General features: G+C 39.5%; 1 protein-coding gene across 9 annotated transcripts in view; it reads right to left on the bottom strand.

The window, feature by feature from the left end:
- Positions 1-2,357: 2,357 nt before the first annotated feature.
- Positions 2,358-13,038, bottom strand: part of ADAM22 (ADAM metallopeptidase domain 22) — a 244,763-nt gene continuing 234,082 nt past the window's right edge. For all 9 annotated transcript variants that reach the window (XM_082631935.1, XM_082631936.1, XM_082631931.1 and 6 more), the window contains one exon: positions 2,358-9,127. In XM_082631935.1, the coding sequence (XP_082488061.1) occupies positions 9,107-9,127 (21 nt within the window). In that variant the 3' untranslated portion in view covers positions 2,358-9,106. The remainder of the gene's footprint in view (positions 9,128-13,038) is intronic.

Consider the following 13,038-nt stretch of genomic DNA (forward strand, 5'->3'; position numbering starts at 1 on the left):
TTTTTTGTTTTAATTTTTAAACCATGTACTAGTAAGGTCTGGATTCTAATGCTGGCTGTGCCTCTTACTAAATATGTGGTTTGATCATTTTAGATAAACTCAGAGCCTCAATTTCCCCATCTTGGAAAGGAGGTAATATATACCTCCTGGGGTAGTCTGAATATGAAAAAGTGCTGGCATGATAAGCACCAGTAATGTTTCTGTTTCTTAAATTTAAAGCTGGCCTGGTTTGCTTTTTAGCAAAAGAGCTTAACAGATAAAACAATGAAATTAGTCTCCCTGCCAGCAAAATATCTCTTATTTTAGGGCACAATGTGAGAGTAACCATTCAGATGATCAATTAGTTGTCAACGAATGAAAAATAAAACATATTCTAAGCATCTTTAGCCTCATTCCACCAACTTTTTTCAAATATTGTGTGCACGCTCTCTCTCTCCCCATACGTATATATATATATATATATATATATATATACACACACACACACACAGAGATATATACATTTAACAAATATTTATTAAACCCTAACTTAACGTATTTCTGTCATGTAGTCACACTCAGGCTACATCTCAGAATGTGAGTCAACCTGCTTTCTATTAATTTCTTGGTGAGCCTAGGTTTCATTCCAGATATATTGTCTGTGAGGTCACAAAGCCTGGCTTGAGCCTGAGCTGTACAGAAGAGAACTAATGGGGGCCCAGAGGACCAGGAGGGAAGGAACTCACCTTAAGAGTCCCAGCACCTAGAGGCTTCAAATTCATCAGGATCCTCTGAGTAAATCGTAGTTTAAGGAAATGGTCATTTCCTGGGTGACTAAGGTGGTAAGGAAGAAGGCCCTTGCTGACCAAAGGTTATGTACCATTCTTGCACCATCTGACTGCTTTGGTAGGTCCCAAGGTGTGTTGCATCAGTCATGGTTCTGAATTTGCTTTTGGGTAAGTGCTAAAGTGTTAAAAAACTGTGTCTCTGGAAATAATTCAGCTTTAATTATTGATATCCTTATCTCCTCCACTTCTACTTTCACTGTTTCTTTCTGAAAGCATACAGCCTGGTCTTCAGTATGTCCTGCAGTTAGAAAGTTTCCTTCCCCTTGACAAATGAGACGTATCCATCCTCTTTCTTTAACACAGCCAAAATCCTCGTTACAAGTGAATCTCGTGTTGCCTTATTTCTGTTTTATGGTGGGTTCTGTTTTACTCATTATATACATCCAGTGCAGCCTCACCGCCTTCTTCAAAACTGTTTTTTGGTCTACTTTTCTTAGAGCTTGTAGTTGGGAGCATAATAAAGCTGTGAGCTCAAACTTGAATACTTCAGTCATTTGGAGAATTAAGTTCCTCAAATCACCCCAACTCAAGATTTAATTTAATTTTGGGGATGAGTGCTTTATCATGGTGTGTCAAGAGATTTGTGATTATAAAGTACTTACAGCCCTTTCTGAGCACTTCCATAGGCCGCAAGAGGCCTGTGCTTCCCCGGGGACAGTTGGCATAAGATTTGCACCACAGCAGTCATACTTCATTAATCAGAGCTCTCACTCCTATTGAGCCAAAAAGTCTAGACTCCACTTCAGCGTGATGTTCCAGGCGGTACCGTCAGTCCACGAAATGGCATGTGAGCGAGAACTTCTGCTATCTCTGATCTAGACTTTGCTTTTGCTTCGCTGAGTGTGTTACTGTTTCAGTGTTTATCTTAGTAGATTATTATATGCCTAAAATACTATAAATTGAAGAAATGGAGCTATATGTAATCACCCTTTTTTTAATCTCATAATAAATGTACAAGCCCTTAGTCAATGACTTCTGTTTTTCTCACATTAAAACAGTACTTTACTTATAACTGCTTTTTTCCTCAGCAGACTAGGAGCTGAAGGCAAGGAAATTCCAAGTGCCAGGGTAAAGACTGGTAGATGAAAGGGCTGCTGGGGAGATGATGAAAAGGCCGGGTGGAAAAATTCTTTAGGCAGTGAATTCATGGACCTAAACTGAGCCCAACCAAGGCACAATGCTTTACAGTCTGACACAAGTGAACTCATTAAATAAGCACCACTGCCTGGGCTCTAGGACAGAATATAGTAAATTGATCCTTATTAGGGTGAGGGAGATTCATGAAATAAGGCAGGTGGATAGAGAAGACTCCATATGTCACCCAGCTGGGGCAACTGTCCAACAAAGTAAGCATTCAGCCTTCACTAAAGGATCATGGTATTTCTCCCCATGCCGGTGGTCCATTCTAGAACCGCGTGGAACAGAAAAGAAAGAACCCCCAGCAGCATGCCCACAGAGCTTCTGAAAGAGAAAGAGTGACTGGGAGAAAAGCAGGATTAAAGGGAGTCATGCATCAAAATAACATAGATCTTTTATTGAAAGTCACTTTATTGATGTTACAATGAGAGTAACATAGAAAAGCGTGGTACCTTATTAGCTTCAGAAGTGAACACTAATAAAATTGTGCCAGAAATTTGAACCTTAAGTTACAGTGACCTTTAAAAACAGCAAGATTTTGTTTACCTACAGTATAACAACTTTATAATTTGAACAGCCATGAAACAAATCGCACTTGATCTGGAAAGCAGTTGCCATATATTTCAGTTGCTGTTTGCCAAAACCCAGTAATAATGTTTAAAGTAGCTTAAGAACCTGAAGTGCAGAGTAGCTGAGAGAATGTTAAAATGAAGCCAAACTATATACACCTGATTACCTGGTTACCAAAAGTGAAACGGCGCTGCCATTAACACTTCCCCAAGCAGTGTCTTCCACTAGCTGTAGATGGGACATCATCCCTTGAAGATGATAGATGTGGAAAACACCAGTGCAGACCTACACTGGCTAATATATGAACTGCTATGTTTAGGTAAAAATGCTCAGTTTTTAAAAGAAGTTGTCTTTTTGTGATGCTAAATTGGAGAGGCAAGTCTCTTCCAGCAAGTTAAAAAAGGAGCACGTGCTTATTATTCTGAATAAACCTTTGCTAAGCATCTTTGAAGTTAGTGTAAAAAAAAAAAGTTTTCCATACAAAACAAAGATGTTGGGTCATTTTGACCCATTTAAAAGACTGGCTGTAGAATCACAGTTTGATTTTGTACTGGATTAGAAAAGTGGGGTTTCTCATCAGGCAGTGATACACATGTATAATTTAGCAAGAACTCTTGTATTATTACTGAATAAATGTATTAATTCCTATCAGCACTTTCTGTATTGTGTTATCTAGTGTAACTTAGCACCACTGTGTTTAAAGATTTGGGGGCTCTTTGCATTTTTTAAGAGCTTGACCATCAAAACACAAATCCACATCTGAAACTTCATAAAAACGAGAGACTAAGCCCTAAAGTAAACGTATCATAGTATAGTACAGTATTGTATGCATATGTATTTTTTAACGAGAGGAAAATGCACGTTTCTTCAAAAACTCATCAACTCTTCAAAAACAGTATTGATGAATTTGCTAAGCATATTATCTCAACATTGCTAGACTCATTGTATGCCTTTTTGTAAAAAACGAAAAACAGAAAAGAAAAAAAAACACACACACACACTTTTTCCCTGGTTTTGATGTCAAGGACGCCTAAAAGCATGAAATGATGATGTCCTTAAGCCAAACCCCTGCCAGCCTTGAAGCACCTCCAGGTTCTATGAACAATGCAACAGGGACAGCCACACCAGGCATTGGCCCATTATGACTAGACAATGAGGTTTACACAGCAAACACTCAGTAGAACTGCAAAGCACACAGGTCTGCCCTAGGCACGCAGCACCTCTCCCTATCACACCACCAGCGGCCGACCTGGGCTCTTCCTCTGGCTTGGCTTCTGAGCTCTCCCTGCGCCTCTCCATTCTGCTCCTATCCAGCGCTAAATGCCCCATGACCTCCCAAGCCTTGCTGTTTCTTATCTCCCCTCCAGCCTGAAACACACCCTGACAACCAATCTCTCAGTGACTTCCCAAATTGCATAATCCATGCCCAGATGCCGATGGAAGGGCTAAAAGTGCCTCTCTCCCCTAATTCCACGCCCCAATGGTTCCCCGAGTGCCAATTCAGGCGAATAAGTGACTTACCTCCATGACAGTGAAAGTTCCTAGTCAGGAGAAAAGGTCTGACAGCTACTGAAGAGAGAGCGACTTTGGAAGTAGGAAGGGTCTGGAAGCATCTCTCAAACCTACAGTGAGAATGCTTACTGTTTGTCAGGCTATGCATATAAAGGACAAAAACACTAGGCAGGTTTTTGTTGTTTCCAAATGTTTTGTTTTTCTACCTACAAACTGAACCATAAGATGCTCCATTTGGGGGACTCTGACAAAGAAGAAATACTCCTGATTTCTAAGACCCCGCTCCATCTTTGTTTGCTCTGCATCTGCAGGTGGGGTGGAAAATTCCTCTTGGAATTAAAAGCACCCGCCCACAGAGCAGATGCTAGGAGCATGCGCCGAAGTTTCCCCGCAGGTGTGGCTGCTCCGACCCCCCCGCCCAGATTCCCACACACACCCAGAGCCAGATAGGCTGATCCCTCTCAGCTGATTTTCACAAGAGCAGGCTGGGCTCCTCAGGGTCCAATAAACAGGGGAAGCTGTTTAGGAAAGTTCTTAGCTCTCCCAGGCTGGAGGAAAGTTGCTGCCTCTGAAATCAGAAGTCTTAGCCCTTCAGAAAATATCTCAGAGGAGAAAAATTCAAAGTTTGAGCCTCCAACTAAGCCCTATGTTTGCTTCGTATATGTTTTAAGCTAATCGAATGAGAAATTCATCTTGACTCCATTTAAGAAAAGAAGTATTTGAGTGTCAGTTTTAGAGGAAACATAGACGGGATAGAAAAAAATAATTAGGAGCATAAAAAAGTAGACATTATGCTACAAATGGGAGTTTCACGTAAAATTCATGTCAACTTACCAACTGGTACGACTGTACTTAAAATATGCTGCCCAGGGACTTCCCTGGCGGTCCGGTGGTTAAGACGCCGCGCTTCCACTGCAGGGGGAACTGGTTTGATCTCTCGTGGGGGAATTTAAGATCCCACGTGCGGCTTGGCCAAAAAAAAAAAAAAAAAAAAAAAAATGCTGCCCATAGGGAGCGTCCTGGTAGCAGGGGGCGGTGTTCTATCAGGCTGCAGCGGGCAGCAGGCCTGCTTCCCTCACTGCCTTTATTCAGCTTCCCTTCCCATACACTCGGCAAGCTACTCGGTAAGTTCCAGTATATTCCCTTTCCTTTTTAAGTAAAATAAAGTAAAATAAAATAGTCTTCTCTTTACGTAAGGATTTATTATCATGTCGAATAACACAAGGAAATATTTAAAGCACTAAATATATATGTTAAAATAGAACTACATGACAGCAGGAAATGAAGAATGGATGAGATTAATAAATGAACAATTTTGAAACACCGAAAGTGAACAGAAATACCATATTTCCTCTAGCCCATAGGTAACTATAAAAATTAAAGAAAACCTAAGAAGGTAAAAGGTAAAGGAGACACAAAAAGATCTGAGACAATAGAGGGGATTAAATTACGCAAATCTGCAAGGGGATCAACAGAAAAAAGAGAGAAATGTTAAGACTGTTTGGGAATTCAAACATAAATAGTCCTTCTGTGGAAGTGCACAGAATACCTGATTTTATCTTTTCAGCGACTTCTTTTAGAAACCCTATCAATCTTATGTTCAGAAATCTATGCTGGATTGACTTTACGCAGTAACACAATTGTAAAAGCCTTTTTAAAGCAAGGGGGGTGGAGGTGGGCAGGGGAGTGAAACTGTAGTATCATTTAATAAAGCACCTATATATCAACCTGGAAAATAGCTTTGGCATTTACTTTATTAGTCAACGTTTTATTTTAAGGAAAAGCACTGGGTATCTTTAAAAAAATACAGCAACCACAAATTGAAAGGCCTCCTGATGCTGCACTGTTTGAGGAGTTTATTCCTTTCCACCGATTGCATGTGGCCTGGGGGCCACTTTCTAGCTGGGAGACCTCAGAGGAGGGTGCCACTTCCTGTCTAAAGAATGAGGGGCTGGACACAGAGACCAGTTAATCTGACCAGTCAGCTCCTTTATAGCTCCATGTTTCCCACACCTCCTTTGTTGACACTCTTAGGGGAGAGATATGTGTTGCTTTAAATCAGGGTTTCCTATACTGTAACAACTATGGATAAATGGAACATCTCAGGCTGCAGAGTTGTCAATCTGAAGTCTAATCTATGCACAAAACTTAAGAGAGGAAAAAGGCATACAATGTAACACAAAGGCCAAAAAGCTGCTCTTCTCTGCTTAGTATAACAGTCCTATAGTTGACTGGGGGCTATAAATATTAGTTTCATGATACAAACTGCTATGTGGCCTCAAAGTTGCTCTCCAAAATAGATACTCAAAAAAAATGAATAATAACAATAATGCTGTGCTTACGTTTAGTGCCATGGGTCCATTCTCCCTGCCTCAGTGGATGAAAAGTCATAGATATTTAGATTTAATACATCTAGAACACCAACCATGAGTTCACATACAGGTACTTCTCACAACTAGCCACTGAAATTATAAACTTGTCAAAGAATGCGGCAAATGGCTGTAAGAATGTTTACACATTCCTAGATAGATATCTAGAATAGAACATCAAAGGTACTATAAAATCAGTCTCTCTGCAAATAAAACGCTTTTCATTCAGTTCTATATGAAGTTTATTATCGAGGAGGATGACTATAAACTGTATACCTCTAGAGCAACCATGTCTCCCAAAAGGCACAAATAATGATTTTTCACTTGAAATAATAATCTTCACGTAAAAATAATTCAGAAGGTGAGAAAAGAGAGAAGGGTGAAGGGATCCATTGACTACATAGCTAATCATTTGTGGATTCTTTCAAATGAGGGATGTGTAACCATAACTAGGAAGCATATTTACATGAGGTACCTTACATTCAAATCTATAACTCTTTTATAGTCAAAATAAACCTTCTAACATTAGCCTTTTATACACTCAATATCAGAAAACATTCAGTGCACATTAAAGTGATCTTGGTCAAAAGCCACTTTATTTGCTACATCTTTAAATCTGTCTGCCCTCCTGTCCTTGGCTTGGGCTATATGGCAACATCACCCAACTTGAGAGTGATGGATCATTTTATTGTAGTCTCGACAATCACATCCCTTCCTGTCATGAAAACTGCTGTTTATACTTTATCATTTTCAATAATTAAACTGCTTCTCAAATGTTTTCAAAGACTTTCAGAAGAGAGGTCCGTTACGGAAGACATAGACACATAGAGGAGAAAACACTGCCTTCTAATGGGCCCTTTAGTTTGGGCCTCCAAGATGATTACACACGGAGATGAAATGGGTTTTGTCCTCGGACACTACTGGCAGAGATCAAATTTAGAGGATATTTCTGAAATCTTGTCTGCAGATTCCATTCCTCTCAAGAAAAAGGAGAGAAAATTAGAAAATTCAGGAGTATTCTTTACATCAAAGCATCTGATTGATCCCATTAATTTCTGAGCTCACTTAGGGTCGCCTCCCAAGAGAAGTTTTCTTTAAGAATGGCAGAGCTGCATGATGACAGCTATCAAACTTTGGTTTTAAAGAAGGGGATTTAACATAGATTTCTCACTTTTCTATGGATTAAAAAAATAGAGAGTTCAGAACGTCAGATTCTATCCCTTGCCAGCTGTTTGGATAACTTCACAGTTGCTGCACCCTTAGGGTTTTAGGTTTCTTTGAACCCTCTGCGACCTGTTGAGGCTTGTTGAGGCTTCCCAGCCCAGCTGGTAGAACCTTCCATATCTTCCTTACACAACAGTGCAGAATGACCTGCTGGGACTCACGTCCCACCGATGATATATACCCTCAATAAACAGTGTGAAAGTTGTTTTCATTAAAACACGTCATTCATGTCACAGATAAGGGTGGCTAAAAAGCTTTGTTAAAGAACAAAAGTTTAGGCCACAAAGGGTTAGAGTATTGGCAAGTTGGAAGCTACCAATGCATCAGCAGCTGTGGCCTCCTGTGTCTTTGGTGCATTTGTTTAACTCAGCAGGACACACTGCTGTGGGGCTCACAGGACCCCCAAGGTGAGACTAGCAGATGTGCTCTGGCACCGAAAAAGAATAGCCACTGAGGCAGGTGCTGTAGCCCCCAGAAGGAAGATGGACAGGCTGGAGGATTCCCAGGGAGCAGCCAGCTGGCAGCAGAGCGCCTTGAGGCAGTAAGCAAGCTGTGGAGGCCCTAAGTTCTGTCGTACATTTTGTTCTCTTGTTCAATTAATTACTCAATAAAACTGCCTCTAGACTGTGCACACTTTAAAGGGATAGCACATGGTTTGGACAAATACCAATTATGGGGAGACACATATACAGCCCTGACCACTATATTTACAACATCATCCGGTCATAATCTTTAAAGACCATTTGATGGATGATGATGACGTGATTGTGACTGATTGTTTTTAGGCATCTGGCAAAATACACTTGTGTGTAACAGCTGCCTTTTTTTAATTTTAAAAATGTTTACATATGTACAATTGTCCTTGTATGCTGATATAAATATGAAAAGTAAAAAAAAAGAAAAAAAAAGAAAAATACATGTTTACAGTTAGCATATGGGATATTGGCCTCAAGCTTTAAAGTCCTGCAGAAGAAATCCTATATGCTTTAGCCCTGCATGCTAGTTTCTATTATGGGATGCTGTTTCCTTAAATGTGGAAAACAATAAACAGAAGCTTCATGCACATAGCATTACTGTCTACAATGAGGATGTGCTTCAGAATGTCAAGTTCTGAATCCACTATTGTCCCTTAGGAAACTTGCTACATTTGGGTCATGTGAGTTAATTTCAGTGATATTTCTACATATATCTGTCATGCGGATTATCCATTAACATACCAGTACCTTAGTTGTTCCATGTTATAGTGTAACATTTCAGTAGTTCTTTTCATGGTTCAATTAAATCTGAAGCCAATGACAAAAAGAAAATGGTATCCAGATGCGAGTCTCGGCTTCCTCTCCTCTGTGGCATTCAGAGATGTTTTCGAGTTGTTTGAAGAGCAGATAGATTTGCAGTGATTCAGTGAGGCTGAGTTTCTATAAAAGTTGAAGTAAACAGTTTCGATGTATCACATGTAAACAGCTGATTTTAAATGGATGTCTCCCATAGCTGCACAACAGAGAAAAGCAAAATTTCACACTGTGAAAGCAGGAAACAGACATATTCTGAGCTACAAAGATGAAAAAGATTTGGTAATTTCATCTATACTTATGTGATTGTGGATGCGAAGTCTCATAATGGCTAAAATAAACACTCTAAGTTTTAGTTCTCTTTTTCCTCTAAACTTGAGTCTCAACGTTTTTAACAACGGCCACCTTTCAATACAAAAAACCCTCACATCCTCATTTAATATTGGGCTGGCCAAAAAGTTCCTTCGGTTTTAAAGTAAAAACAAAAGACACGTTTTTCACTTTCACCAAAAACTTTATTGAACAACATATTCACCCTTTTGTTCCACTACCTTCTGCCATTTTTCAGGCAACTTCATAATTCCATCTTCCCAAAACTTTTTATCTTTTTGAGCAAAGAACTGTTCCAGGTGCCTTTTACAGTCTTCCAGGGAACTGAAATTTTTTACATTAAGAGAATTTTGTCAAGACTGAAATAAATGGAAATCTGAAGGTGCAGTGTCTGGTGAATAAGGCAGATGAATCAGAACTTCCCAGGCAAGCTGTAACAGTTTTTGCCTGGTCATCAAAGAAGCATGCGGTCTTGCGTTATTCTGATGGAAGATTATGCGTTTTCTGTTGACTCATTCCAGATGCTTTTTGTTGAGTGCTGCTTTCAGTTGGTTTAACTGGATGCAGTACTTGTGGAAATTAATCATTTAGTTTTTCTGGAAGGAGCTCATAATAGAGGACTCAATTCCAATCCCACCATATACACAACATCACCTTCTTTGGATGAAGACCCGCCTTTGGTGTGGTTGGTGGTGGTTCATTTCGCTTGCCCCACACTTTCTTCCGTTCCACGTTATTGTACAGTATCCACTTTTCATCGCCTGTCACAATTTGTTTTAAAAAGGGAACATTTTCATTACGTTTCAGTAGAGAATCGCATGCGGAAATATGGTCAAGAAGGTTTTTTTTTTGCTTATGGGGAACCCAAATGTCAAAGCGATTCAAATAATCAAGCTGGTGCAAATGATTTTCAGCGCTTGATTTGGGCATTTTGAGTATGCTGGCCATCTCCCATGTGGTATAACATTGATCGTTCTCAATTAATATCTCAATTTGATCGCTATCAACTTCAACTGGTCTACCCGACTGTGGAGCATCATCCAGTGAGAAATCTCCAGCACGAAATTTTGTAAACCACTTTTGACATGTTCAATCAGTCACAGCACCTTCTCCATACACTGCACAAATCTCTTTTTGCTTTTCAGTTGCATTTTTAGCTTTCTTGAAATAATAAAGCATAATATGCTGAAATGTTGCTTTTTTCTTCCATCTTCAAAATTAATATGGCTACACAAAAATTGACCAATTTTGATAAGTTTTTTTTTTAAAATGCATGCTGACACGACAGCTGTCACAATACAATCCAACAAAATTGTTTCGAATGCAGTTAAAGACAACTAAGTGCTACTAGAGCCATCTTACGGAAAAAAACGAATGAAATTTTTGGCCCATCCAATATTACTTGAAATTTTGAATAAATTAAATATTGTGTCTCAAATGAAATAATTTAAAATATTATTTTTTAAAACTACACATACCCTTATTTTCCCCAGGATTCTGATACAGCCATCTAGAACAGTGGTTGTCAACCCAGCTGTACATTTCAATGATCTGGGGATGTTTTAAAAATCCCACTGCCTAGACAGCACACCAGACCAACTAAATCAAAATCTCTCTGGGTAGGACTCAGGCATCAGTATATTTTAAAAGTCCTTCAGACAATTCTGTACAGTCAATGCTGAGAACTACTGACCTTAGGAAAGTGTGAGTTCATTAATACCACCACCGCCCACTTAAAAATCATTGCTCTGGGCCTGTGGTCAGGCTATACACTCTCCAAATCCATCACTATCTGCTAAACAATTGTCCTCTCTCAGGAGTGGACATGTCAGAGTAGAATGATGTATCCAGGGCAGGATGTCAATTTTGTAATTCCCTCACCTCTTCCCTCTCCTGGCTTCTGCCACCATTTCTTTATACCAGCCCCATTGATAACTAATTTCTAAAATGTTCAGTAGTTGCCTTAATGGACTGAATACAAGTTTGGCATGATCAAATATAAGTGCAATTCAGTTCACCAGAGAAGGAAGGCCAATTAAAAAAAATAAAAATGATCAAGCTGATAAAATGTTTCCAGGCAATATGATGTGGGTATAATTATTATGAACATGAACAAAGAAAGACTAAGATTAGTGTAACATAGGTTGCATCCAATTTCCATCCAAATCCCATTTTTACTGGAAATCTGGGGCCAGTCATAGTATGATACCCAATGAGTTTCTGAGGAAAAAAAAAAAGGAGAAATAGCTAAGTGACTAAGTGGATGTTTCTCTACAGATTCTCTTAATATGTTCTCTTGACTCTTCATGGTAATATTCTGTTACCTACTTTAGGTCCGCTTTATATGTCCTTTTCATTAAAAAAAAAGACACCAAATCTCTCAACTGTGAGGATCTTTGTGTGTGGATGACACCTGCTGGTGGAGACAAGTGAAAATGAATGGTTAAGCAGGAGGTGTGCAGGGCGTCTGAGGGAAAGATCTGGGTTGACGCTCAGATGATGATACAGAGTAGTTAAGAGTCCAGACTTCGGCTTCAGTGAGCCCAGTTTCCTCACAAATGGTTACGAAGATTAAATAATAAATGACAGCTCGCAGAAAGAAGAGAGGAACAAAGGAATGACACTGGGAAAACTTGAAGGTCACGATTATCCCAGTGAGGAAAAAGGAGCAAAGAATTGCCAGGCCATCGCTTTTAAGAATAGGCGTGACCTTGGCCATGTCTGGATAGCTGTAACAGAAGGCTTGCTGATAGAAAGATCTGCTCGTTAGATTGTCCACAGCCCACAAAGACAGCCCAGAGACAGGGGTTGCCTATTCTGTAGGATTCTGCTACTTGCTCATGGGAACCAAGAACCAAGCAGAACTTTCACACAACTGTCCCCAAGGCTACAGTTTTCACAGCTGCCCCACTCAGCCTAGAGAAAAGGTCAAGGGCCAGCCATTTCTTCTGGAGGATGTCATTTTCATGGGCTCTCTTGTGGGAACATCTCCAAAAACCTGCACCCTGGCATGACAACAGTTAAAAGAATGTCCCCAGTTAGACAGAACAAAACAGCAATGTAGACAATTTATCAGGGAGAAAATGTGAGGTGTTCTACTTCAGCAATTCCCTGGGGAGGGAAGGAATGACATCAGCCTAAGGTTTCATTACCACATACTTATATCACAAACAAGTGGATGCCTACTCACAAGTCTTTTTTTTTTTTTTTTAACGCCAAAAGCTGAGTGCTGGGAATCTGAGTTATCTTCTTCCTTTCCATCTTTTACCATTGCCTATATTAATATATGAAGGTAATTTTTTGTATGGTTAATAAAATATCACTGATTGTTTTTAAAGTCTTTTCGATTATAGTGATCTAATCAGCACATGTTTTCTTACTGACTCTGAATTGATCAAGTTAAAATTTGAATGATCCATGTTTACCTTGGACCCCCTAATGTAAGTTCAGGGTCCAAGAGGCTCTGAAATATCTTTTAAAACCAAAATGCCTAGGAACCCAGGACCCACTAGCAGATAAATCTGTCCAGGCTTTTAAAGCTTTATTTTTTTGCAACATTATTTCTGAGAAGATCAAAATTATAGTGTAACTAACCACAACAGAGCCTGGACACCAATAAACGTAATTATTCTTTAGTTATATCTTTCACTTAAGTTTCTGAGGGTTGGTCTGCCTCTCTAAACTCGACTGTATCCCAAATTTCACATAATGGATGTGTTCTGGGTTGTTGTGAGACTAAATAAAATCATAATTTAAATGTAAAGGAGGACTTAGTATTTA

The sequence above is a fragment of the Mesoplodon mirus genome (genome assembly GCF_964341445.2).
Source record: "Mesoplodon mirus genome assembly, chromosome: 9".
Lineage (NCBI taxonomy): Eukaryota > Metazoa > Chordata > Mammalia > Artiodactyla > Ziphiidae > Mesoplodon > Mesoplodon mirus.